This window comes from Archocentrus centrarchus, chromosome 5 (genome assembly GCF_007364275.1).
Source record: "Archocentrus centrarchus isolate MPI-CPG fArcCen1 chromosome 5, fArcCen1, whole genome shotgun sequence".
Classification (NCBI taxonomy): Eukaryota; Metazoa; Chordata; class Actinopteri; order Cichliformes; family Cichlidae; genus Archocentrus; species Archocentrus centrarchus.
The window spans coordinates 31,669,115-31,696,804 of record NC_044350.1 but is presented as its reverse complement, the minus strand read 5'-3'; the positions used below and the strand labels follow the sequence as shown (position 1 = coordinate 31,696,804).

The following is a 27,690-nucleotide window of genomic DNA, read 5'->3' as shown; positions in this document are numbered from 1 at the left end:
GAGGAAGACAGACCTGTCTCCCTCTCTCTGTCTGTCTCTTTATTACTCTCTCTCTCACTCACTCTCTTTCTGTTCCAGCTGCAGTACAAATCCTGGTTTTCCTTCTCAGTCCTATTACCCTGCTCTGCTCTCTCTACCACTCTACGCTCGAAGACGACACACAGACACACACACTTTGAGTATCATCACACAGCAACACACACACGCACGCACGCACACCTCTCCTGGAGCTCCTGCTGAACCAGAGGAGGAGGAAAGAGGCTGGAAGAATTTTGGCCTAAAGTCCTGCAGCCGCCTTCGAACTGCTGGTAATGTAGAGTTAATGTCTGTCTGTCCTCAGCTCCTCCCCTCTCTGTGCGTACTGTGCTTTGTAAACAGTTGTTTCAGTTGCTGTTAGAACATTTGGGGTGTGATGAAGTCTTTTCAGGTTCAGCATAAACACCGGTTCCAGTAATTTCTCACTAATTATCAAAGTATTGTAGGAAACTCTACACATGCATTCCAGTCATTTAATTACTGAACAAATCTTCCACGAAAAGGGTTTGACGTCCACGAGGATCACAGTCCTGTAAAAGCCAAAATCTGCTTTACACCTGTGTCTGTAAGACTTGACTTTAAGCAACAGAGGAAAAAACTACTCCTGTGTTATGTTGGTTAGAATAAACAGTTCGTGCTGGTCGTCATCTGAAGGTTTTCGCAATGCGCAACTTAAAACAGACGTGAAGCAAGTCTTTGTTTGTCTTTCTGCTTGTTGTCTGAGGTCGGTTTGGTCTGCAGGGCCCCCCCCCCCCACCGCTGCTGCAGATATGCATTTCTTTCTGCTTTCATTTGTTTCCACTGTACGACGCCAACGCCGCAGAAGAGTTCCTGGAACAAATCTGTTCAACTCGTCACACTAAATACAACACTTAGTGGCTGGTGATTGTGATTAGTCAAAATGATGTGAGACTGCCCTGCAACAAACACGGCCCTTCCTGCTGCATCCACATGAAGAAAATTAACTGGACAAACCAAAATGTCCAGGCATCGTCAGAGCTGCAGACTATCGTTCATACTACTGTACAAAAGATGGTCAAAGCCTGTGGACCTGAAAAGTGAGGCTAAAGAGAGAGTGCCTTAAACCTGCATTCTTTCTAATGGCCACCAGGGGGTGACTCCTCTGGCTGCTAAAGACTTCTGGTTGTCTAGGCGTCTGATCCAGGACCTCAGTAAATAAACACTTTCCCGATGAGTCGCTAGTTTCAGGTCATACTGAATTAAACATGTTCAAGTTCAGTTTGTAAATTATGATCGTTATTATAATCAGAAAAGAGGATTAACCCGTTTATGTGTGAAGTTTCACCATCAGATCCCTCGCTCACAGTAAGATGTGACAGTGAAAATCGCTCAGCTCGAGGTTTCGTAATTTTGTACTGTCGTGCTGTCTTTGGTCATAATTTTATTATTAAAAGGCTTCAGAGCATCTGCTGCTTTTCTGTGTTATATATATATATATATATATATATATATATATATGATATAAATATTTTATAGAGGCTCAATATTTCCAGGAGGCAATGGGAAACCTCAGAAACTGGAAGGATTTTTCAAGCTTTTCTGAGATTGTATAGTCAGCGAGAGGCTCAGAATGGGCCTTTGGGTGGGTGAGTAACCACAGCAGAAAGCCATTTATTTATCTGATAAACAAAATGTCTCTTATGTTTGAGTAAATGAAGCCCCAAACAAGTAAACAGGCTGGAAAAAAATACGAAGGATGAGGAGGGATTTTCCTTTTGGAACTTTGAAGTTCACAAAAAAAAAAAAAAAAAAAAAAAAGCTTCAAGTGGTGGCCAGTCGGGTTCTGGATGCCGACCAGCTATCGGTCATTTTACACTATTAATTTTAGTTTGAATAAACACACATTTGTCGGCTATAAGTGGAGTTTTGCAGATGATGTTACTGAAAAGTGACACCGATGTTTAAAGTCGTCTTAAAGAAGTTGCCGTTACAATAAGCAGAAAGTAACTTGCATAAAATGTTTGAAATAAAAAGTCAATAAATTTCAGCTTCAGTCGGTTTGGACGATTTCTCCAAATCTGCTGGAATGTTTTAGGGAACCAAAGAGCGGAGCTGAAACAGCAGTGGACCAAAGCTCGAGCTCTGAACACTGTCTGGCTTCCATTAATCCACAAACACAGACTTCTGGTTATTTTTATCCTCTGCTCTGTTCACATTGGAAGTCTCACCATCTGTGCCTGCTCATCCAGAAACTGAACTGCCGAATATTTTCCATCTCTCTCCCCTCCCTCCTGTCTCAGCTCACGCTGATCTCTCTCTCTCTGCCTCTTTGTCTCCCATCGAATCCTGGTTTCCTATTGGTGAGGGCTGACGTGAGGCGGGAGGGTCTCAGAGCTGAATGTGTTGAGACCTCCAGTCTGTGGAGCTGCAGACTAAAGATTTATTTCATCCAAAAGGAATTGTGAATGATTAAAAGAGGGAGGGCGGATGTAAAGGATCAGAGGACCCCACTTACGGTGATGCGCAGCATGTGTGATGTTCAGTGAAACTTCATGGGAGTTGTAGTTTTTAACAGCATAAAAATGATCATTTTACTGTGTTGATACTGAAGAAATAATAAAAATATGAAGATTTACAGGCAGATTTTGAGGCTTTACCTTTCCTAGCCAATCAGCCCATTTGACATTATCTTGTATTATGAGATAGTTTTACTTTAATTAAATCTTTCTTTTAATCATGAGATATTAAATTATAGACATATTTAGGCTTCTAATATATTTGGATAAAAAAACCAGAGTTTAAAGTCACTTCCCTCCTAAATGGACACCAAATACACTCGGTGGCCACTTTGTTAGGTATACCTTGGCAGTACCAAGTTGGACCCCATTTTTGCCTTCAGACCTGCCTTAACTCTTCATGGCACAGATTGAGAAAGGTGCTGAAACATTCCCCAGATCTTGGTCCACATTGGCATGACAAAAAAGTCACACAGTTGCTGTATCCAGTTCAACCACATCCCAAAGGTGCTCTGGTGACTGTGGAGGCCATTTGAATGCAGGGAACTCACAGTCATGTTCAAGAAACCAGTTTGAGATGACAGCTTTGTGAGATGGTGTGCAATCCTGCTGGAAGCAGCCTGAAGAAGACGGGTACACTGTGTTTGGCATGTCCGTCCCGTAAAGCCACAGCCTACCTTTGGCATTTAAAGACACAGATAGGCCGTGCAACCCCCCCACCCAACCCTTACACCACTGCCACCAGCCTGAACCGTTAATATGAGGCAGGATGGATCCATCCTTTCATGTTGTTTACAACAAATTATGACCCTACAATCTGAATGTTGCAACAGAAATTGTGACTCATCAGATCACGCAAATATTTTCCAATCTTCTGTTGTCCCATTTTGGTGCTCCTGTGTGAACTGTAGCCTGAGATTTCTGTTCTTAGCTGACAGGAGCGGCACCCGGTGTGATCTTCTGCTGCTGAAGACCATCTGCGTCAAGGTTTAACGTGCTGTGCGTTAAAAGATGCTCTTCCTATCATCTCAAAGCTGTCTGGCCATCCTCCTCTGACTTCTGACATCAACAGGGCATTTTTGCCCAGAGAACTGCTCCTAACTGCATATTTTCTCTTCTTCAGACCACACTCTGTAAACCCTAGAGATGGTTGTATGAGAAAATCCCTGTAGATCTGCACATTCTGAGATCATGTGAACAGCCCGTCAGGTGTCAACAATAATGCCACATCCAGAGTCACTTTTGTTCCCCATTCTGAGACTCTGAACATCAGCAGGTCGTCTACATGCTGAAATGCATTGACTTTCTGCCATGTGATTGGCTGATTTGATATTTGCACAAATAAGCAGTTGGACAGGTGTATACATTCCTTTGAATTTAAATTTCCAGTGAGTTACAAATGTTTGCAACATACAATTCAAATTTTGCAGATGCAGCTCCACACCTCACCATCAATTACAAACATCTGAAATATCACTTTCCTTCTAAACTATAAACTACAGCAGGGCTCTTCAACTCCAGGCCTCCAGAGCCCCTGTCCTGCAGGTGTGTCCCTGATCCAACACACCTGAATCAAATGGCTGAATTACCTCCTCAGTATGCAGTCAAGTTCTCCAGAGTTCTGCTAATGACTTCTATATTTGACTCAGGTGTGTTGAAGCAGAGACACATCTAAAACCTGCAGGACAGGGGCTCTGGAGGCCTGGAGTTGAAGAGCCCTGAACTACAGGGTGTCTCTCGTGGCTGGTGATGAAACAGCTTTCTATCTACATAACCTCTCATATGCAGACAAATGTGACAAATATCACTGCAGTCAGCCAGCTTCAACACCACTCCAGTCCAGAGGGTGGCAGTAATGCACGCTGACCTTTCTGGTAACTGGCAATTGGAGATAAACCTGCTTACTAAAGTAACAGTTCAGGCAGACGACAAACACTTATCATCTTATATAAAAACATGAATGAATCACGTGGGTGAACAAAGGTTTGAACAAACGGCTTTCACGTGTGCCACTTTCTTCCACACAGATCTGTGGTGTTTATGCAGCATTTCCTTTGTCTAAAAATATAAACACAATAAACAGTTTCCAGCTTAGTGAAAAAAATCTTATGAACATGAGCCACATATGGTTGATGTTTGGGTCGCTGTTATTAGTCCTGAAATTGGAGTTAAAGTGCAGCAGGCGTTTTTTTTCTTCCTTCAGCCTAATATCAGCCACATGGACTGGTCTAAAAACTGTAATAAACCAGGCTCAGGAATGATCTGAGCCCAGAGCTTTATTACAGTTTTATGTGGATAATTTCTGTTTTCTTTTGAATTAAAGGTTTAAGGACATTGTGAGGACCTGACACAAGATTCAGGCTTTGGGTTGAATACACAAAAAAAGCTCAGCTGGTGCTTATTTTGACCGAAATGGTGGCGTTACATGTGGAGACCTTTCTATGTAGCAGTCTGACTGTCCAACACAAGATGAGGAATCTTCTGGTATGCAGAGCTCTAAAATTACAAAGCTTACAGAAATGAAAAGTCAAGTCTAAAAATACTGCTCTGATTGATGTGACAAATGTGAAAGTGGCATTCATTGAGTGAGTATCGAAAACAAGCTGTGCCTGTGCGAGGCATGTAATTACAACATTTTCTTTTCTTTCGCCTCTAATTTGGTATCCACCAACTCGAGTGTAAATTATCTGGCTCTTCAGCGGTCATGTTCCATTATTTAGATTTCTGCTGAGTTGGTGAGAATCATCTCAAGAATAAAAACAAGTGATAAGAGTAGGAAACAAGGTAAGCAGTCCAATTAAAAAAAACAAGCCTTTTCTTAAACGGCTCTATCTGGACACCAGACAGAGGATCACATGATTTTACTCCACCAACACCATCTGTTATTGAGGCTGATGCAGAGAACTGGTTAAATCTGCTCCATTCGGAGGGGGAAATCAGACAGAAAAACAAACCATCAGGTGTGTGAAGGTGTGTTTTAGCCTCAGATCTCTATGCTTTAATAATGACAGGACTGCCGTTGATAGACTAGTCATTACACACATACAGGGAACCCGACCATTAGGACCCTAGCACAGAGCTATATGAGGGCCAGAAGCCGTACTGACAGCTCTTTTTCTCAGAACTGCTGCAGGTAAAAGCCTCTCTCTCTTATTGTTGTCTATTTTTCTGAAGTTGGAGGGAAACATGACTGTCTGCTTGGTTTCAGTTACTTTTCCAGCTGTAGGAAGCCAGGGTTTAATTCTTAAATAGTCAAAAAATAATCTAAACAGAAGGAAACCAGGAAAAATACTGGAAACAAAAAATCTTAAAAACGCTGTTTTTCAAATGTTAGCTTTTGTCATTTTTCTAATTCTTATATCACAGACGGTGAGAAATTGAATGTAGAGGGAGAAGGAGAAGGACATAAGACAAAAATCTCATCCCCTCGCTTTGGTACCAGTGCCTCAACAGTAACGGTCACGATACGAAGCACGTGGATCGATAGAAAACTCTCGTGAAAGTGAAAAGTTCTGTGTGGTGACCTCGACCTGAACCTGGTCTGTGCTGCTCTGCAGGGATGAGGTGGTGGCTGGTGGTGGCCAGTCTGTGGCTGCTGGTGGCCCTGACCATCCCTGATACTCAGGCCAGGAATCGACCACGCAACCAGAACGGCGAGATTCGCAGAGGGAGGAGGAGGAAGGATGGACAGGGTAAGACTGTTTCTTTCATTCAGGTAAAACTTTATCAGTTTCATGTTTGTGTGACCAGTACAGAGATCGTCCTAGACTTGTTTAACTCCTTTCACTCTCTTACATGTTGTACGCTGTTGACTAAATGTGCGGAAAAGGAGATAAGGTGGTTTTAGCAACAGTTACAATTAGAGCTGTTCTGTTGGTATGGGTGATCTCAAAAGTTCTGAAGTCACAGTTGAGTTTGACAGGAGTGGACTCCTTGATGTTCTTGCTGTTCTGACACATATACTAGAGCACTACGTTTTTCTAGGATTACAGAGGTGCTTGTGAGAAAGAAACTGTATTTTGATTGGACATTAAACTGTCTTTAATCTGCCAGTGCCACAGTACATTGTCAGTGTGCAAATTGTGCAGCTAATATTGCGGTGCATCCACTGTTAGGGAGTGGTCATTATGGCTCCTCTAATCAGACATGCATAGCATTTCTTGTAGTGGGGAACGTATCTGATGTTGGCCATTCCCTGCTGTGTGCAAATATCCAAACCTGATTCTTCTACAATTGTAAAAAAGTTCTTGTGTGTGCAGCTGCTCTGTTTTCTGATGCAAAAATCTCTGAAAATTTGATGCGGAGTCCCACAGGGGAGCCTCTTGGGTCATTTTTTAATTAAATGTAAACACCTGGACTGGTGAAATATTTAGCTGGTGAGTCAGTCTCAATTAGGAAAATCAGTAAGGTCAACAAGTAGCTCATAGGGAAACAATTTTAGCTTAAATCAGAGGGTCAAAACAACCAAAAACATTCTCAAGTTTCTAGGCAGATAAATGTTAATATGACCAGTGCTTGCAGGTTATGGCCGAGCCAGAGCAGGGCGCACTAGACCTTTGAAGATCAGACTGGTTCCTGGACCCAGCATCCCAGTGCAGCCCGCAGAAAACCAAGGAAACGCTCTGCTCCTAAAACCCTACAAGAACCTCCAAGAACAGCACGGCATCTACAACGTCATCCCAGGTCAGTGAGACGAGTAACTCCACTTAATCCAGGTTTATGTGACCAATAACGGAACAATAACCTAGGCTGATCGACTAATCTAATAATCATACTCTTTACTACCAAATATCACAGCACGCTGTGCAGTGATAAACACGCTAATAAACTGAGCCACATTCCCAGTAGGAGACGGGTTTGAAATAGATAACCAGAACCAAAGTGAACTTATTAACACAGTATAAGAGAAAACAACCATTCAAGAGTCACATTCTCTAATTTTCTAAGTGTATAAATGAGATCTTTAACACGTCCAAGAAGAACCATTAAAAAACAAACAAACTGCAGCACAGTTGTCTAGACAATAAAATCTTAAGTGATACAATAAAAAACATCCACTTTTAGTCAAGCCTAGTCATGTACGAGTCCAGTCAAACAACGACTCAGCTCAGTCGTTCTCATAATAAAGCTGCCTGTTTTTACAGCGCCGCAATTTAATGACAAATCATCACATTCCAAAATGAACAGAAGGGAAAAACATCTGTGGGAAAAGAGCTCATCAGAGAAGTAGCCCTGAAATATCACACACAGAGACGGGGACAAAGGCTCCAGAGAAGAACCTCAGAGTCATGTGGAAACCCTTCAGTTTAACACATTAAAGTCAGCAATATGTAATTAGAAGGGAAGGTAGCGGTGGCAATCTGTTGTTGGGAGCTGCGAGGATTTTTTTTAGTACTGTTTTTGCTGTTTGGGATGTAAGAACAAGTCTCTGTTTAAGTGACTGTAATGTAACAACAACAACTAGACTGCAGTTTACAGTAACAAGGAGTTACACATCAAACCAGTGGGGTTTTTTTTTCCACTGAAGGCTTTGGCACAATGAAAGGCCTCTGATCAGATTTCTGAAAGTCACAGCACCTCAGTGTGAAAAGTCCTTCTTAATTTTGGAAATAATCTGGGGGAAAAAAAAAAAAAAAAAGGTTCCCTTACTAGGCTTTTTCTACAGATATAATCACTCAGATATAATCCACAAGTGTTGAAGGTCATGTAATAACAACAAATGGTCAAGGACAGAAAAAGCAGTGATGAGGACTTTGAGTTAAGTATATTTTGTCAGATTACATAGGGTGCATTTACACCCAAATCTTTATCCTAACCTGCTTACATACACCAGGTTGCTGGCAACTTGTTTAAAATTAGGGTAAGGGTACATCAATCTGGGAAGACATCAGCTTGTGTGTGGGCAGTGGCAAATATTTTAGGTCTTACAGTGTAGCCAAAATATCCAGATACATGTGGCTCAAGACTTGCTGTTTAGGTCAGATGTGCAGATACATTTAAAAAAGATCAAAATAATGCTAAATCATTGTCAGGCGATGGATGATGATTTTAAGATTGCGGTTTCACAAATGCAATCACTCTGAGTAGAGACGATAAGTAGAGACCAGAAAGCTTCTGGGAGTAAAAAAGTCACTTGCCTACAAATATTGAAGACTTGCAGATAACCGATTAGGTTAAATCTCTGTGAACTGCAGCAGTCTTGATGGGATTTCTGCCTATCTGGTGCAGCAAATTAAAAAGCCTATAAGAAAAGAAATCCATCCATCCTGAGGGCGCACCAGACTTGCTGCAATATTCTCCTGAACAATAGGTGTTGCCACTCAGAGAAAACCTCCGCATTAGCATGCATATAGGAATAGAAGAAGTTGATGCAGGAAGCAAAGCGATCATAGATGTTGCAACATCTCCCTCTGTATAATCTGGGAATCTCTGAGCTTCTGCACTGATCTGTCATTGAAATGGTGGTTAAAAAAAAAAAAAAAAAAAAAAAAAAAAATCATACACTTGTGTCTTCAACCTAGCTGAAGCACAGCTAAAGCACAGCTTGTCCCAATGTGACATCACTTTTGGGGTGCACTACCATTCGTGAGGTTGACAGCGGCAGGTGTAAAGGTCTCTTGAGCTGAGATGCCTAGAACTCCCTCTCCCCGGTCACCTTCTCCGGCTCTTTTGGGTGGATATTGAGGTGTTGCCAGGCCAACTGAGACACATAATCTCTTCGGCATGTCCTGGTCTGTCCCGTGGCCTCCTCCCAGTTGGACATGCCCAAAACACCTCAGCTAGGATATGTCCAGGAAGCGTCTTAGTAGATACAAGACCCACGTCATCTGGCTCCCTTCAATGTGGAGGAGCAGCAGCTCTACTCTGAGATGAGCTCCTCACTCTATCTCTAAGGGAAAGCCCAGACAGACTTCAGAGGAATCTCATTTCCACCTCTTGTATCCACAATCTTATTTTTTCAGTCAGCAGCAACAGCTCGTCGCCCGAGGTGAGGATGGGAAACTGACAGCTTCTCTTTCACACTCAGCTCTCTTCATCACAACAAACCCCTACAGTGTCTTCATCACTGCTCCCTTCTTCCCACACTTGTTGGCCTCAAGACACTTGAGCTCCTCCACATGATGCAGCAACTTATCCCAACCTGGAGCGGACATCCCATTCTTTTCTGGTTGAGAACAATGCCCTCAGACTCGGAGGTGCTAATTCTCATCTGAGCTGCTTCACACGTGGCTACAAGCTGCCCGACAGGAGAATTGTAAGGTCAAAGGTAACATTTTCTAGTGCTTGTTTATTATGTAGCTAAAATACAACCTAACCATTAATGAGAGCTTAAAGCAAGAGATTAAAAGGAAAAAAGGAAATCGCATGCTTAAAAAAACTAAATTATATCTAAATATCTACAAATGACATAATGGTTAACAGCTCCTAGCTACATCATAGTTACTGATTCACTTTTCACTGCACCTTCTTTTTAGCAAGCAAAGATACTACACCTTCAGGCAAGATTAAAAACACCATTTCTGCCTCAAAAATTATTACATTTACTTTCAAGTTATATTTTCTGATCCTGTGCAATCTCCACACCGTTTTGCAGAACCCAGGTTGACAAATTCAATCTGTTTACTCTGACAGCAGCTCAACATATTCACAGACTAAATCCCCACAGATTAATGTTTTTACTGAAGAATGGCCAACTAATTATAAAAACATCTATTAGTTTTAATTGTTGTACACTAATTGTCACTGATGATAAAAACCACAAAAATACTGAAACCACTGAATGCTATAGGATGGTGCCACATCACAGTCAGATGCTTAACATGCTATTTAACCAAAAACACTGCAATTTACCGGGCAACATAGAGATTCAGGGACACCAAGACAGTCTTTTAAAGAGAAAAGCTCTAAAGTATGTGTGCTCGAGCTGAGATGACAGGGTGACAGTCTCACTGCTCACTGTTAAAAGGGCAGCGATATTAGAGAGACAGTATTTAAGAGAAATAACCTGAGCCTCTTAATGACCTGTGTTCCTATAGACCTAACAAAGAGCATGCCATTAGAAAGGATAGATGACAGACAGGACAGACCTAACAGACAAAAAAAAAAAAAAAAGAGCCTCTTCCTGCGGTATCATAGTGGTTTAGAGTCTTTTATACTGACTCACTGCCAGTCATAGCTTTGTCTTGTCCTTGGTTTCATGTTGAAAGGTGAAGTTAATGCAGAGGGAGGGGTGGAAATGCTACAAATCACTGCTTTGTCTGGTTTTTATGGTAAAGTACAGGCTTTAGATTCGACTAGACACACACAGCAATTACTACAGCAGGGCCTGCTGCTGCTGAGGAGCAGGAAAAGGGTCCAGGATAAAGTTGTGTCTGGTTCTAAACCTGTAAATCGCTGCTCAGCTTTGTTCAGTGACTCAGTTTGTTGTGGTACTGCACTCAGTGAAAATAAATTCCTTTGTTTGAAAACTAAATTGGTCAATCAGAGGTTTGTTGGTAGGATTAGGAATAAGGATATCATCTTCTTGCACCAGAGCCAGAAAACCATCACAAAAATAAAGCGTGGATGAGTTGTTTGCACCTGTACAAGTTGGTGCATGTCAGACAGATGCCTAAATGCACTCTCCAAACAATTTATGGCCATCTTTATCTGTCAAAGACTGAAAGTCTTGTTATGCACTTGCATGTCTGTAATTTCACAACAGGCCTCAACCTTGCAGAAAACACACTTCTCTTTCAAACTGACCTAACTTTCAGGCAGAGAATCCTAGTTGCTGACAAAAGCTGGATTTCTGGCTATGACCTAGTGGTTTTCAGCCAAAGAGTCCAAAGGTTTCCAAGCATGAAAGGTGCAAAACTAAGACTTTACTTCTTCCCCACATATAACGGGGAGTTCTACTGTAATGTCCTGAGGCGTCCGAAGAAGAACCTACAGGGAAAATGCCCTGAATGGTGCCACACTGTGCCACCAAACACCACATTATAAAGGCAACTGTTTGGCAACACCAACACAATCTTCTCTCACCATCTGCTCCACTTGGCAAACACCCCACAAACACAGTGGGAGACATCCAACGCACATCACAAAGGCACAAATAGCATCCCTGCTGGAAGCGGTCCAGACATGCACAAGAAGATAATCTTGAAAGGCAGATCAGCCAAATTTAAATCAGGCACATATTAGATTTTCACAAGCCAATTCCTTGAGATTTCTGGCAGTATTTTGTACTGATAAAATTGTTTCCATATTTAGGGAGGGGGAGAAAAAAACTACAGCGGGGCCAAGAAACCGGCAGACCCTTACTCTACAAAGTAAAACTGTATCATTTCTAATCCGTACTCTGAAACCCAAAACTGTATTTCTGTTATTAAGACATAGTTCACAATGGGTAACTGACTGAGAAGAAGCACCACATTTGGTGCTTCTTCTCATTCACCACTATGCAATAAATTGTCGCCCACAACTGGTTGATTGTGTTGTGTGACTGGTTGCATGCTTTGTAATTATGTCCAGTTGTTTAAATGCTAATTATACTTCCAGCATCTGCACAGTTGTTGTGCAGAAAACCATAAATTTCACCATGTGCCCACACTGGTGATAGTGCAGATGTTTCAGAGAGTTTTATGACAGAGTGCATGTGCCCAATGCAGATGTCAAAAGACAATGTACTATAATAGCAGTCTTTTTCTTACCTATGGTGTGTGTCCTTATGGGAACACATCAAGGTCTTTTAGCAGATGTGTTTCAGATATTTACTGATGTTAAATACAATAAAGTTTATAGATAATCAATATGGAAAATTTACACTATCTTTCAAACTGATTGCTGTCAGTTATTTACATTGAACAGTGAAGTGTTAACCTGACATTGCTGTGTGTGTTGTTTCAGGTAAGCAGGGCCAGTGTGTGTACCAGGGTATGACCATGTTCGACCAGGCTGTCTGGTCCCCAAAGCCATGTGTGACTTGTCTGTGTACCGGAGGACGGGTGGTTTGTGACGAGATCACCTGTCCCAAAATACACTGCCATTTCCCCTTCACCCCTGTGGGGGGGTGCTGCCCTGTCTGCACGAAGCCAGGTAAAAACACAACATGTGACAAGGCCATGGTGCAACATCCGGAGGCAACAGAGATGAGCATCAATCTGGGCCAATATTTGAGGGTTTTTATTTATTTAACTCAACATCAGAAAAGCTTAAAGGGGACCTACTACACACATTCTACAAGAGTTACTTTAAATATTTCACAGTTCAAAAATAAGCCTTATGTATCTTATTCTGGGCCTTGGTCCATGGCCTCACTTTACTGAAACAAGATGTTTTACCTCTCTTCTCCCTTTAAACTAACTTTGTTCTCATTGGCTGCCCCTTGCAAACAAAGGGCAGCAGGTGGGTGGGGCTTCCATGTTCACAGCCGGACCCGTCTGCCTGAGATGACCGTATTAGGTATACCCGCTCTCACTGACATTATAAAGAGCCTACACTAGAAAACTACAGTCTGAAATGATGCATTTAGGGCAGCCTGACCTTTAGGCTCCCAGAGATTACCTGCACAGCCCCGACCGGTCTGTATGGGAAAGCATAATAGGTCCCCTTTAAGCGTCCCATAATTAGCAGACTCTGGCATTCTGACTTGCTACGTTCTCTCCAGTTCTGGTATTTTAAGAATCAGTAGATGTCTCCTTTTTTGAAAAGAAACTCTTGTGTAAATTCTTCAGTATATCACTTTGTCACTCATTTTTTGAAAGACCTCTAAACATTTTCTTAATGCTAAATAGTTTCCAACTCTGAGGCCTCAGGATGTTGCTTCCTATTTCCATCATGGCTTTAAAAAATGTGGTATGCACATTTTGGATGCACGAGCACTCATGTTGTGAGAATTTTACCATGTCTGTATGTTGGGAAATACCACATGTCGATAACATCTCAGGGATGAATTTCACCTTACTGTCACTTCACACCATCAAAACAAAGACAAACGAATGTGCAGCTAATATTAAGCTGTAAAGATGAGCTGCTGAGTAACATTTCAGGGAGATGTGTGCACATGCTGGAGGCACAAAACAAATTTAAAAAACAAGATTTTGTGGGAAATTTCATATCACACCACCTCTAAATTTGCAGGTGGTGTGATAGGTACCCAAATGTGTTTTCTACCTCTTTCTGCATATGTACCCTTTGTTTTAAATGGGAAACTTGTCTTTAAAACATCCAAAAATTATGGGAAAATGGGATAATTGAAGTGACAGTAAGTTTTTATTGCTCACATTTATGCATTGCACATTGAGTGCATATGTATAGAAGTAAAGGTGAAGAAAACCGCTCAATTTTTCTGTGACTTGTCACGTTAGGTTTGTGCTGTATCCATCTACATAATGTGTGTAACTACCTGCATACATACACTGTATCTGTTGTATATATGGAGTTCACTGTGCAGGAAGCTGTTTTATAGTCAGAACAAAAGTAGTGGCCAAACAAAGTTATTCTCAGACTCACTGCTGGGAAACATATCGCTGCAGAAAAACTTAATTCGGATGTATTTTTGTCTCTTTCATATATTTATTGAATGTTCATGTTGGCACAAAGTTTTATGACTATAAAACAGCACTGGTGTTGGACAAGTGAGCTAAAGTTGGTCTAAATCATTAAGATTGTTTGGCTGCACTGTGTTTCTGTTCATTATAAGCTGACAAACTTTATGGTTTATAAAATTTGTCCATTGTTTCTGCTTCTACAAGAAATTTTATAGATTTTAATCAGAAAATTTACGGAAAAACATAAAATTTCCAGAAAAGATTACACAACTTTAAACCTGGGGGATGCCAAATCATAATTATTAGGTATGTCTGAATTAATTTTATTCCCACACAAATGTATGAAACTGAATGCCAGTGATAAGAAATGTAGAAGAGATTGGACTCAAAAGAAAAATAACAGCCACTAACAGTCAAACATCAGCTGATGCAGATGTTTGGCTGAAGACCTGATCCACTTTGACAAAACCATAAGATACACAAACATTTTGATGTGTGTGTGTGTCTATCAAATCAGCTGCTTAAAAAAGCCTGACAGAATCCAGGACCTGTGTTCAAATTAAACTAATTCATCATATCAATCAAATTTAGATTGAGGACCAGACCGCACCGATAGCAGCAAACAGAGCAAAGACGGACTTTACCTGACCGAGATCATACGTGTTAGTGGGATTTGGTCCAGACTGGTCTACAGCAGCTGCAGCTCTGTAGCTTCAACAAGCTGGTCTGGAAAAATGTAGATGTCTGTGTGTTTACAGCACTAACACATAGCTGTCTGTTTGTCAACCTCCTGTCTCTCTGTCCACCTATCACCATGCCTGTCTGTCCTCACCGACCTCTCCATCCCGTTTTGTTTCTTATTTTTCTACTCTACTCTTTGCTTCTTCCTCTCTGTCTGTATCTGCTCTCCCACTTTCTTTCTTTCTTTCTTCCTCGTTTGCTTCCTGTCACCTTCCTTCCTGCTCCTTGATTGGGTGCTCCTCCCCACCATACCCCCCCCCCCCCCACTCCCCCCAGAAACCGACCTCAGCCTTGACCTTTCTGGTGATTCCCCAGTTTCCAATGACCCCAGTGATGTTGTGACTCCGCTGACCCCAGAGGAGATTCAGCGTATCCTCTGGAGGGAGGCAGAGCAGCACCGTGAGGAAGAAGAGCGTGTGAGGAAGAAGGAAGAAGCTAGAAGAGAGAGAAGGAAGCAAAGGAAGGAGCAGGAGGAGAGACAGAGAAAGATAATTGAGAAGAGGAGAAGGCAGGAGGAGGAGGCACTGAGGCTGCAGGAAGAAAAAGAGCTGGAAGAGTGGAGGAGACAGAGAGAGGAGGAGCAAAAGAGGAGGCAGGAGGAAGAGGAAGACAGGATGCGGAAGGAGGAAGCAGAGAGAGAAGCAAGAGAGAGGGAAAGGAAGTTTGAGGAGGAGAGGAGGAGGCAGGAGGAGAGTCTGAGGGAAGAACTCCTGGATCTGGTCGAGGAGGAGAAGGAATGGCAGGAGGAGAGGAAGGAGAAGCTGAGGGAAGAACTCTTGGATCTGGTCGAGGAGGAGAAGGAGTGGCAGGAGGAGAGGGAGGAGACGCTGAGGGAAGAACTCTTGGATCTGGTCGAGGAGGAGAAGGAGCGGCAGGAGGAGAGGGAGGAGACGCTGAGGGAAGAACTCTTGGATCTGGTCGAGGAGGAGAAGGAACGGCAGGAGGAGGAAAAGGAGAAGCAAGAGGAGGTGGAGGAGGAGGAGGTGTGGCTGAGGGGAGACGTGTTTCAGATGCTCCCAAAAGAGCCTGAAGAACCCGAGGAACCAGACCTCCTCCCTGCTCCGATCCCAAGACCTCCAGCTGCCACAGAGGAGGAAGAGGTGGAAACCAAGGAGGCGGAGGATAGGGAGGTGGTGGCTGTGAACAGAGGAGGCCTCCCTCCAGGCTGTGACATCTCTGATGTTACTGCCACATGTGAGAATGCCAAACTCACCCACTTCCCTCCTCTGGCCATTCCTGAGCTCAAATCTCTCAGTCTGGAGGGTAAGTCAACACCAGAGACACAGAGCAAAGGAGGCAAAGATTCACACAGCAACATAAAGAGGAATCAAATTTAACATGAAATTTGTACGACCATTTGATGATACTTTATTCTGAGATATATCTATGAATATTTTGACAAATAGTAACTTAGCTAAGTAATTAGGTGAAGTCTAGTGAGACACCCTGAGACAAGCTGGTGACCTATCCAGGTGTACCCTGCCTCTCACCCAATGACAGCTGGGATAGGCTCCAGTCCACTCTTAATCAGTCCACTTAAAGCACAAATGGGCAAAGCAAGAGTCAGAAATGGCTCACAAACCATCTCAACTTGTCTTGGACAAAAATACCATTAAAAAAAAAAAAAAAATCCCAGAAGATTTCACAAGTATTGTCACTACAGTTATACAAGTACAATCATGTGCAACACTCAAAGCTTCAATACAATTTCCCCCAAACCAGATAACACTCATATTAAGCCAATGACTGCAATGGATCTGTACTGTTATTTGACGTTATTTTAATGCAGTGTTTTATCTGTGGCCTATGTAGCAGTACATATTGAGCAATGAGGAAGGCGTAGGCTAATTAAAATGTCCGTGAAATTTTTAAAAAAAATGTTTGTAATATTTTCATTGTAACCTGTAACCGTATTTCGATTCAATTATCCATGTGGCCCTTTGCTTACTTTATCAAAGTCAATGTGACAGTCTGGAGAAAACTGCTGCCCACTCCTGACTTAAAGGATAAAGCTGACATTGTGTGTACACTGCCCTCTCTACTCAAAACTTAAGTGAAGTGTCATAGCCTTCTGACTACTGTTGGTCTGCTAGCCAACAACCCCTTACAGTCTGCTTACAGCCAGAAAGGAGCATCTTTTATCAAACTACTAATGCTTGGCTAAGTTTGGAGAAAGCACGGAACACATTAAATAGACCAGTTTAGATTTCTAGCATTAACATCAACCATCTAAAGCTGCTAAAAATCTGCAGTTAAACTGGTAAAGGGACGGCCATCGCCAACTATGAGCGAGAAACTGGAAAATTAATTTTTTGTATGCTGGTAGAAGCCAAAAAAAGATCCAAAAGACCACAGACTGAGGAAGAAATTTCCTAGACAGACACAATATCACTAAAATACACACAGAAACAAACAACTGGAGAAATCCTGTCAAGTTTCAATATTAACTGACTGAACTTTCTCTGACCTGCAGGCAACAGCATCAGCAGCATCCCGGCAGAAGCCTTTAATGGAATTCCTAACCTGGAGTGGATCAACCTGAAGAAAAACAAACTCACCTCTGCTGGCATTGATGCTAAAGCCTTCAAAGTAAGACATAATGAAATTCTAAACTACTGAAGCCCCAACTTTGTTTTTTTCCAGCTGCCAGAAATCTAATGAAGGTGTTAGTAATAAAGCTTAAAGGTGGGTGGGCAAAGACATACAGATTGCAACAGGAAAGAAAATCTGTCGGACTTAGTAAGAGTAAGTTTTTTTTGGTTATTTTTTTTAAATTAGAAGGAAAGCAAATGTCCGGCTAAACCCCAAAAAAGGTTTAAAAAACCCCAGAGAGGCGCTCCTTTGTTTTTGTCTGGCTTGTGAATACCTCAGTATCCCCCTGGAAGAACTGGACGTGGTGACTGGGGGGAACAAGGTCTGGGTATCTCTGCTTGACTACTGCCCCTGAGATGTGGACTAGGACAAGCAGTGGAAAATAAATGGATGGATTGAAAATATCTAAATATGACAATAAAATTTTTCTAAACATGTTGTGTTTAAACGTGGAAACAATGTTAAATGAAAAATGTGAAAAAAGTAAAGAGAAATTCATAAAAGGAAAACAAACAGGTATTCCTAGACTACACAATAATAATAATAATGTTAATTTGTTGGCAGTCTAGTGCACTCAGAAACACATCAAATACTTCCCAGTATCTGTAGTACCTGTACATGTGTGTGTTTCAGGTGCTGAAGAAACTAACGCGTCTATATTTGGATGGGAACCTTTTAGAAGTTGTGCCCTCTGACCTTCCCCCGACCCTGCAGGAGCTGAAGATCAACGAGAACAGACTGAAAGGGATCGATGAAAACAGTTTCCAAGGTACTGCCACCGCATCATTTAATGCATTATCACACAAGATCAACTTTAACATCGCAAAACGACTACAGTACTGATCACACCTACCTGAGCACCACTGAGTGGCTGTTTTGGATTTGTGTCAAAGTGCTGTTATAGTAAAACCAGTGAAAAAGTGTGTGAAGTTTGATGCGCCTAACTTGAACAGTATGCATCTATGGTGTGAATTTGAACATCCTAGGTCACATCGCTCTCGAGATGACTCGACTGTTGTGATTTGGTGCTATATAAACAAAACTGAATTTAACTGAGGTATGGCCAACATTACAGTTTATGTGGAACAGATAACACCGCTGCCTCTGACAACAGTGTGACTTTCTTTATTCTAAACAGCCGAGCTAAAAATGAGGCAATGCAGCCACAGAGCTCCTTTATAGACTCTGCTGCTTTACTCAAGTGTGAAAATATAGTTCATCTGGTGTGTCTTTGTCCAGGAAAACAAAGTGAAGTACTATAGACATCATGAATTTGTAGACTGTCCAGCTCACATTAGTAATCTACAGTTAGCAGTGGCAACTATGATTTTTGTGGTAAAATCACAAGTTGCAAATTAAAATCTTATCAATTTTACAACCTATAGGTCTTCTAGAACCAACAGCCATCCCTGAGCATGTATTTGGGCAGATTTTAAAAAAATATTATCTAAATGTACTTTAATTTCAATAGTCAAATGGGCATAAAACTGCATGTATAAAATCATCCAAAAAATCTGAAGAAAACCAATTTAAAAATTTGCCAATTTTGCCCCCCCCCCCCATCCCCTTGGAAATTGTACTTCTACCACCACCTTTGCCCTTGCAGGATTCGCCAATAGATTCTTGTTTGAGGTTCTCTGGGTGCCATGTCTCTGTCCCAGCATGTCTCTGGTTGCAAGCAGGCTTTCATGGTTTTAAACTTCAAAATACAAATTTGTTGCTTCTTGGATTGAACAGCTCACAATTTTTTCAGTTTCATCTTTTACTTCTGTTTGAAGGCTTTGGAAGCAAAAAGAAAGCTGGATCCTCTGTAGGTTACATACTTCTACACACACACCATTCATCATGAGTTTATCTTTTTTTTTTTATCTTTAAGATTTGAGGAGCCTGGTGACTCTGGAGCTGGAAGGGAATCTGCTGAGTGAGGGGAATGTAGATCCTCTGGCCTTCACCCCCCTAATCCAGCTCTCCTACCTCAGGCTGGGGAGAAACCATTTCCGTACTATACCACAAGGCCTTCCCAAGTCATTGCTGGTATAAAATAATATGCTTCCTTGACTCTGACTATCTCTCATTCCTCACACTGGGATACCTCCATGGCCACATTTTTGACTTATTTGAAAGACCCCTGGGCCTCATTTTTGAGCTGAAATAGGCGTACCCCACTTCCAAAAAGTTGAGATCTATAAAAACAAACTTGACAGGCAAAAGCTCACAACTGCATGGAAACTCTTACCTATGTGCATGATATTTTGGAGACAGAAGAAACTGGACATGGAAATTGTAGAGGTGAATTATATATGATGCCTCGACTTAGACATTTAAATTCACTTCATACTTCACATTACTGATAGATCTACTTTATCATAAAATATTTAAATGAGCATGTTATTTGTGGGAAACAACTATGAGCTTCTTTCAGCTGTGGCTCAGGTGGTGGACGAGGCCGTCTGGAAGGTCATTGGATCAATCCCCAGCTCCTCTAGTCTGCATGTCAAAGTATCCTTGGGCAAGATACTGAACCCTAAGATGCTCCTGATGCATCCACTGGAGTGCGAGTGTATGTGTGTGTGTGTGTGTGTAGGTTTGATAAAGAGCACTTAGGTATAGATAAAAGCGCTATATGAATGTGTGTGTATGACCGGGTGAATGAAACTTGTAGTAGAAAGCATTTGAGTTCTCAAATAAAGTAGAAAGTACCAATCCATTTTACTATTTCAACCGTGAAAGATGCCAGCAAACCCCAATCTCAAATCAGATTCCACTCAGTAGTCCAAAGCTAATAGTCTGTTTTTGAAATATGATATTCCTGGAAAGGGATTCACTGATTGTCACAATTATTTTTGTCAAACTGCAGTTAAATGATGCGGTTACACTCACGCATAATGTTGCCAGAGGAAAATGTGACTGGAAGAACTATTCAGATGCGGGCTAATGTCTCGGCATCAACATTCATGAGGTGCTATGCATTCAGTGTTTAAGAGTAAATGTGGCCGATATGAAGGCTGATCCACATGCATACTTTTCCAGGTAGGCTGTGATTTATAAAGAGAACATTATGTGTGGCCATTCACATGGTTTTAAAAGAAAATTATTATTTTCATTTTTTTGTGCACTTGTAAACTTTTAGACTCAAGATCACAATGAATGCCCTCTTTTGTGTTAAAAAGCTATCAAAAGCCTCAGATCACTAAACTCGTTATCACGGGTCAACCTGTGATGGAACTTAGTGTTCAGATAATTTTTTAAGATCTGTACACACTGTTAAAGTAGAATGTGGAAGCTCTAAATGGCTCAACAGCTTCTTGAAGTGCAGCTGGCAAAGAAAAAAAAAAAAAAAAGTACACAGCTTTCAATAAACCCACCTGTAAAATATTTAATGAATTTATCCATCGCTTGTCAGAGCAGATTAATTTATTTTTGCTGAAGCATCAAAATTTGGGGTTTTTTTTGGCTCTGATGTTTAATTTCTGGTTCGACCTGTGGGAAACCAGTCCACCCAACTAATTATGGCCTCTGGTTAACCAAAAACAATGCAGAACACCAGTAAATTTACCTTAAAACCTACTTCATTTTATGACATTGGAAGGATCACCACTACTCTCTCTGCAAATCCAAACCCTCAGACTTCTTTTATTCAGAACCAGATTGTGGTCTACCATTAACATGTTGCTCTGCTAAACATCTCCAGGGTTCCAGGATTTTCTGACACTTTCACCTTAGAACAATGAAGAGTGGATGATCTTAATTTAAGGGTTATGCATGGTGGTCACACCCCTGCCTGCCCGTTCTACTAATTAGGCTTAACAATCACAAATTCAGCCTTGGGGTGGATTATGTATTTACAACCTTAAGCAAAGCCAACAAGAGCAACAAACCTATCTGCCAAGATCTCTGAATAAAAAGCAACCAGGAAACATAGTCACTGTTGCTTTCACACTGATTGTGTTTAAAATTAAGAAGTCACGCTAACATTGGATCCTACTGCAGCTTTCAATTAAATTTTTCCATTCCAACCCCAATGATGCCAAAACTTTTGTTTACTTTTCTTTCTTTTTTTTTTTTTTTTTAAGGAACTCTATCTGGAGAACAACCTGATTGAAGAAATCTCAGAGACAGTTTTTAATCAGACCAGCAATCTGAACATAGTTTCTTTAAGACACAACAAGCTGGATGAAACCAGGATTGCCCCGCTGGCCTGGATCAACCACAGGTCTGACAAAAAGAGAGGCTACCACCCTCTACGATCACAGGGGTTTACTAGCAATGTACAGTGGTCACTGCAGCTGTGGTGTTCATGCTTCTCTTCCTCCTCTGCAGAAACCTGGAGTCCATTGACCTTTCATATAATGACCTTTACCTGGTTCCTTCATATCTACCAAGATCTCTGGTTCACTTGGTGCTGGTGGGAAACAATATTGAGAGGATACCTGGTAGGTGTGAGAGGTTGAAGGAACATCTGGTGTACTGACTATTTTAAGGTCAGTTTCCAGACACTAAGAAAGCAATGCACAATCAACATCAGAGGTCTGGATGCTGTTATGCTATTCCAGATGGTATGGTTAGTGGAAGCATCTTTCACATCTACATTTAAGTCATCAATACAACTACATAAACAGATTTCCGCTGAAAGTTCTAACACAGCCGACTCTGAGCCGAAAAAGGACAGGAGACCAACACAGAAAGATCAAAGTTTGGGTTTATGTTTGGAAGTATGGGGCGCCTGGATGGCTTAGTGGTGAAGCCGGCAACCACATTCATATGCCGCGTTGCGGTGCGGGTTCGAGTCCCGGCCCGTCGCCAATTTGCCCGCGTGTCTCAAGTCCCTGTATCTTTCCCCCATTTCCTGTCTCTCTCCACTGCTGAGAAAAGCCACTATGGCCAAAAATGCGAAAAAAAAAAAAGTTTGGAATTATGATAAAAATGTAATTGAAGTGACACGCTTGTGAACAAGCATGGCATTTTAAATCCTCAGACATCCAGTTCTACACAAACAACAACCATCACAAACCAAAAGTTAATTCACCATTTTAGAATTACTACTTTCACTTCAACTGCAGTTAACACTTATTAAGAGAGTTGTACACTCCAGACAATCAGAACCATTGTCTCCCATAGGTAAATTATTTATTTTTAATACCTCCACAGGTTACGTCTTTGCCCACATGGACCCTGGTTTAGAGTATCTCTACCTCTCCTACAACAAACTGGACGGAGAGGGGACTGAACCAGAGTCCTTCTTTGGAACCTACCACTCCATGGTCGAAATGTGTCTGGACCACAACCAGCTGGTTGTTGTGCCATCTGGCATCAATGAAATGACCAACTTACACTTCCTCAGACTTGACAATAACAGGATCAGGTACGATATCACCATTCATAAATATCCATCAATTCATTTTGGAGGTGCAAAAATGTAAAATTTTACTTCCTGGAAACACATCACTCTTTCTTCTCATTAATGAAGTTTTACTTGCTGCTGTCAAAAAAAGAGGCTGGCACAACAGTATAACTAATAGAAATTAAGACTTTTGTTATAATAATGAGTTTGCATGATTGATGACTTTAATAGGATGACCAGAAGCGATTATTGATGTATTTATTTACAGAAAAAATTTAAATAGTGACTGAAAATCTAAAAAACAAACTTTAAATTAAATAAGGAAAGGAATCAGGAGAAGAAAAATAAAACTAGGTGATTAAACACAGAGCCACAAAGTCATTTAAGACCAACAACAAAGCTCCCATGACAGACGTGAGTCTGACCAGATGACTGACTCATTCAACACAGACTGCCAGACAATATTACACCGAAAGTTCACTGGATGGAGAGTTGTCTTGACGACAAGAAACAAAACAAGTTGATTCATGGTTCCACCTGGGAGTCACACTGAATCACCTCATTATACACTCACAGGTCCTTGCACTGTACACACAGTCCAGGTTGTGACAGCATGTTTTATTTGAAATTACCGATTTAAACAGTGTGCTTTAGTCCGTCTTTATTGGCAAGAAGACTAGCGCTACAGGTGGGAAATTACAAATCAGACTTCATAGAAATACTGCTGACTACTTTAACATATGTGGTGGAATAAATACAAAAAATAACCTAAATATGAATTACTACACAGACCTCAGACCGTCACCCTCAGATCTGAACCTTGTGTCTTAATCTGTGTGGACAAATAGCTAAACTTTGTGCAGCTGTTCTCTTTCCTTTTTTTGGTTGTAGGAACTGAACTGTAGTTTTGGTCATAATAGGTAACAGAGCTATGCAACTGTGTAACATCCATACATCAGTGCATTTTGCATTATAACAGATCATGTCATCCTGAGGAAGCATGCATGCAAAAATATACAGTGCAGAAAGTATTTGTAATTTCTTATCTTTTTGCATATTTGTCACACTTACATATCGTCACCCTCTTAAAAAAATGACTTAGGTCAATATTTTAGTGAAAAAATTATTTTTGCCTAAATCATCATCAGTTTGTCTTTTCTGAAAAACGTGAAAAAAACAACTTAGGCCACTATTTTAAGAGGATGATGATGTTCAAAATCAAACAGATTTTAATATTAGACAAAATAACCAGAGTAAATACAAAAAAAAAAGCAGTGTTTAAATGATGATTTAGTTTGTTATTGGAAAAAAGCTATCCAAACCTACCCGGCCCCATTTTTTGGAAACCTGAGTTCAATTTTACTAGTCAACACCCAGGCCTGATTACCGCCAGACCTGTTAATTAAGAAATCGCTTAAATAGAACCTGTCTGATAAAGTGGAGTAGGCTAAAAGATCTCATCATGCCACAATCTAAAGAAACTCAAGAACGGCTGAAAAATAAGGTCATCAGTTACAGAGCCATTTCTAAGGCTTTGGATCTCCAGCAAACCACGGTAAGAGCCGTTTATCCACAAATGGAGAAAACTTGGAACAGCAGTGAAGCTTGGCCGGCCTACCAAAATGACTCCAAGAGCGCAGCTACGACTCATCCAGGAGGTCACAAAATAAGCCAGAAGTTGTTCTATAGAACTGCAGGCCTCAATCGCCCCACTTAAGGTCAGAGTTCATGATTCAACAATTAAAAGAGACTGGGCAAAATTGACATCTATGGGAGAGCTCCAAGGCAAAAACCACAGCTGACCAAAAAAACCCAGAAAGGCCTGTCTCACATTTTCCAAAAACATCTTGATGATCCCCAAGACTTTTGGGAAAATATTCTGTGGACTGATGAGACAAAAGTTAGGAAGGTTTGAGTCCTGTTACATCTGGCATAAAACTAATACAGCATTTCAACAGTCAAACATGGTGGTAGTGTATTTGCTGCTTCAGGACTTGGATGACTTGCTGTAATTGATAGAACCATAAATTCTGCTCTCTACCAGAAAATCATAAAGGCAAATGCCTGACCATCAGTTCATTCCCTGAAGCACACCAGCAAGTCCACCTCTGAATAGCTCAAAAAAGAACACCATGAAGGTTTTGGAGTGGCCTAGACAAAGTCCAGACTTAAATCCAATTGAGATGCTTTGGCATGAACTCAAGCAGACTGTTCATGCTGGAAACCCTCCAATGTGGCTAAATTAAAACAATTCTGCAAAAAACAGTTGGCCAAAATTCCTCCACAGTGAAAGACTCATTGCCAGTTATCGCATGTGCTTGACTGCTGTTCTTGCTGCCAAGGGTGACACAACCAGTTGTTAGGCTTAGGGGTGCGATTAGTTTATCAAAATGGGTCAGGTAGGTTTAGCTTTTTCCCCTTAATAAAAACAGCATTTTATATTTACTCGGATTATTATTATTTCTTTTACATTAAAATGTGTTTGACAATCTGAAACGTGAGTGTGATGAATAAGCAATAAAATAAGAAATAAGGATGTGTAGAAATACTTTCCCACAGCATTCTAATTGGGCACAAAACAGCACTTTCTAGAGAAACTCCTTAATCTGCTAGTTAACCAATAATGGAAAAAAAAAATGTTTGTTTCAGCTCAAGGGAATAAACAAATCTATATTCTGATGTTGTGTCTTCCAGGAATATCCCTGACGAAGGCATCTGTGACCTAAACCACAGTGAGGAGTCGACGCTGGTGGCTGTGAGGCTGGAAAACAACTACATCAACCCCCAGAAGATCTCACCAATAGCCTTTTCCTGTGTACAATCTGCATCAAGTGTGGTCTTAAAACCCCAGAAAACCAAGTGACCAGAGAATAAACAAAACCAAACACTAAGAGACACTTGCTTAAACCCAAAATATGAGATTGTAAATGTAATTTTGGACTTTAATCTGCCAAGAGAAGTCAGAATCCAAGTTCCTTTCACTATTTTTCTCTGCTGTGTTACTAATATCCAAAATAAAAATAAATCTTAAACAATTACTAGAAAACGTGCAGGTCTCATGTTAAAATCTGAAATACAGATTAAACATCAAACACAGTTACTGCTGATGTAGATTGCCTTAAGGTAAGGTGCTGTTGGTCTAAACTCCTATGAACAATATTTTCTACAACTTTAGACCAAACACAAGGTTTGGTAAGTTGTCCTGTGGTGTCCCTGGCCAATCTTAAGGTGAGAGAACTAATCTAGACTTCAAAATCAAACACATCTGTCTGCTCTTCTTCTTTTCGCCAGTCTCTTTAGGGTCACCACAGCGGATCGCTGTCTAAAAGGGAAAGAATTCCTGTATCATACACAGTAAAATGAAAACGCTAATAAAGAAATGGAAAGAATTCTGTGACCGCAAGCACAGCGCATTATCTTTAACAACCTCAGCACCTTCATGTTCCATTTCTCAGCGGCACTTCTTCCAGTGCCTGTTTTCACAAAAATTCTGACATGAGTAGGACTGTGAGCAGTGAGCTCACACGTGACACATCCTTTAAGAGCTTTGTGTAAATATCGTGCCTGCTTATTTCCTCAGTTATCTTCATTATCTTGCTAAAGTGAGTGGACCGAGACAGGGCAGTGACTTCCTCGAGTTCAGTTAAGCCAGATTTATGCTTGATGCAAGAATTAAATGGGAGTCTTGCTGTAGTGCATCTGTTATGATTTACAATTCAACATCATGTAAGAAGATGAATGTATCATGTGATCAAACCATATGGTGCTTCAGTTATATTCTGCACAGCAATGGTATCAATTCACTTTGTGGTTAAAGAAAAAAAATCACGATGGGACCCTTACAAAGTTATCTGACTGTAGCTGCATCCAGGTTATCTTCTATTTCTATTTTCCTCTGTACAGTATGCATCTTTACATGGTTTTATTCACTGCCAAGTGGGAGCAGAGTACACTAAAGAGTTTAAGGAGAGCATATGGCCAAATATTTTTTAGCTTAAGGCTGCTGCATGAAAATGTCTTCTAGTATTTTACTCACTATAAATTTGTATTTCAGTGTTTTCTTTTAATTGAATCTTCTGTCTTCTCGAACACAGAAACACAAAAGTCTCCAAGATCATTTAAACTACTTTTCTGTGCATCAGCTGTTGACCTGTGTACACTGTAGCATGAGCTATTAACACTGTGTATAAACATCTGTAAACAGGATCCACATGGATGAAAGGCTCTTTCTACCTAAAGGTTTTAACTTTGCTTTGAAAAACTCTAACTTGAGGTCGAAAATGCTCAACAGTTTGAAACTTTAGTTACAGTTAAAAAATGTTTTTTTTTTAAATTAACAATTTCAGAAATATTTGATTATGTCCTTTCATTTCCTCTAAGCTGCCCAACATGCTTAAATTGTAAGAAATTGGTGAGTCAACTTCATGTTTTACAGTTTAACACAATGCTATTATGCACAATTACAATAAACTTTATTACATTCCCATTACTCCCTGAGCGAAGTCCTGCCTAAATTCAATACTTTATCAATAAAAACACTTCAGATTTTGCAATCACACGTTCTTCTCCCTGTTCATTTTGCTGGTTTTAACACTTTTTTGGCATAAACGGCTGAATGCTGGTGATGTAGTAGCTTATCTGGCTTGCAATCCATGACAATTCACAAGCTATTGTAATGTGTGATGCACAGAAAAAAGTGATACATTTTCTTTTTCATTGGCTGGCTGTACTGCCCAAACTAATGAGAATGAAAACCCATTAAGACAGACAGATGTGACCTTCACCTTTGGCACAATTTGGATGAAGCTGTGTTAGGTGGTCACTGTGTGCAAGTTTCTGTAGGAGGCAGGGTTCTAGCCAGAAAATAAATTTCAGCATTTGGGCGTTAGCATTAGCTAATTAGCATTAGCTTTCTGATGTTAATTAACTAATGCCGTGCCAGCTTGCTAATTGAGTGATGGTGAACAATTAG

General features: G+C 40.9%; 2 protein-coding genes across 3 annotated transcripts in view; one reads left to right on the top strand and one right to left on the bottom strand.

Moving 5' to 3' along the window:
* cenpp (centromere protein P) overlaps positions 1-27,690 on the bottom strand; it is a 114,448-nt gene that overhangs the window by 6,181 nt on the left and 80,577 nt on the right.
* On the top strand, positions 70-27,207 carry ecm2 (extracellular matrix protein 2, female organ and adipocyte specific). 2 transcript variants are annotated; one of them, XM_030730420.1, is made up of 12 exons: positions 70-308; positions 6,071-6,205; positions 7,035-7,196; positions 12,402-12,590; positions 15,062-16,048; positions 17,259-17,374; positions 18,011-18,146; positions 19,254-19,411; positions 21,451-21,590; positions 21,698-21,810; positions 22,526-22,739; positions 25,413-27,207. In XM_030730420.1, the coding sequence occupies exons 2-12, from the start codon at positions 6,073-6,075 to the stop codon at positions 25,579-25,581; spliced, it is 2,517 nt and encodes an 838-aa protein (XP_030586280.1). In that variant the 5' UTR covers positions 70-308; positions 6,071-6,072; the 3' UTR covers positions 25,582-27,207. The 2 variants fall into 2 exon arrangements, with proteins under 2 accessions (XP_030586280.1, XP_030586281.1); XM_030730421.1 differs by lacking the exon at positions 12,402-12,590 and having other exon boundaries at positions 15,101-16,048; positions 25,413-25,581.

Excerpts from the sequence above, each read along its gene's own strand:
- ecm2 (XM_030730420.1), top strand. The coding sequence starts at position 6,073 with ATGAGGTGGTGGCTGGTGGTGGCCAGTCTGTGGCTGCTGGTGGCCCTG. Across the intron at positions 6,206-7,034 it reads GAGGAGGAAGGATGGACAGG|GTTATGGCCGAGCCAGAGCA; the intron begins GTAAGACTGTTT and ends CAGTGCTTGCAG. Across the intron at positions 22,740-25,412 it reads CTTGACAATAACAGGATCAG|GAATATCCCTGACGAAGGCA; the intron begins GTACGATATCAC and ends TGTGTCTTCCAG.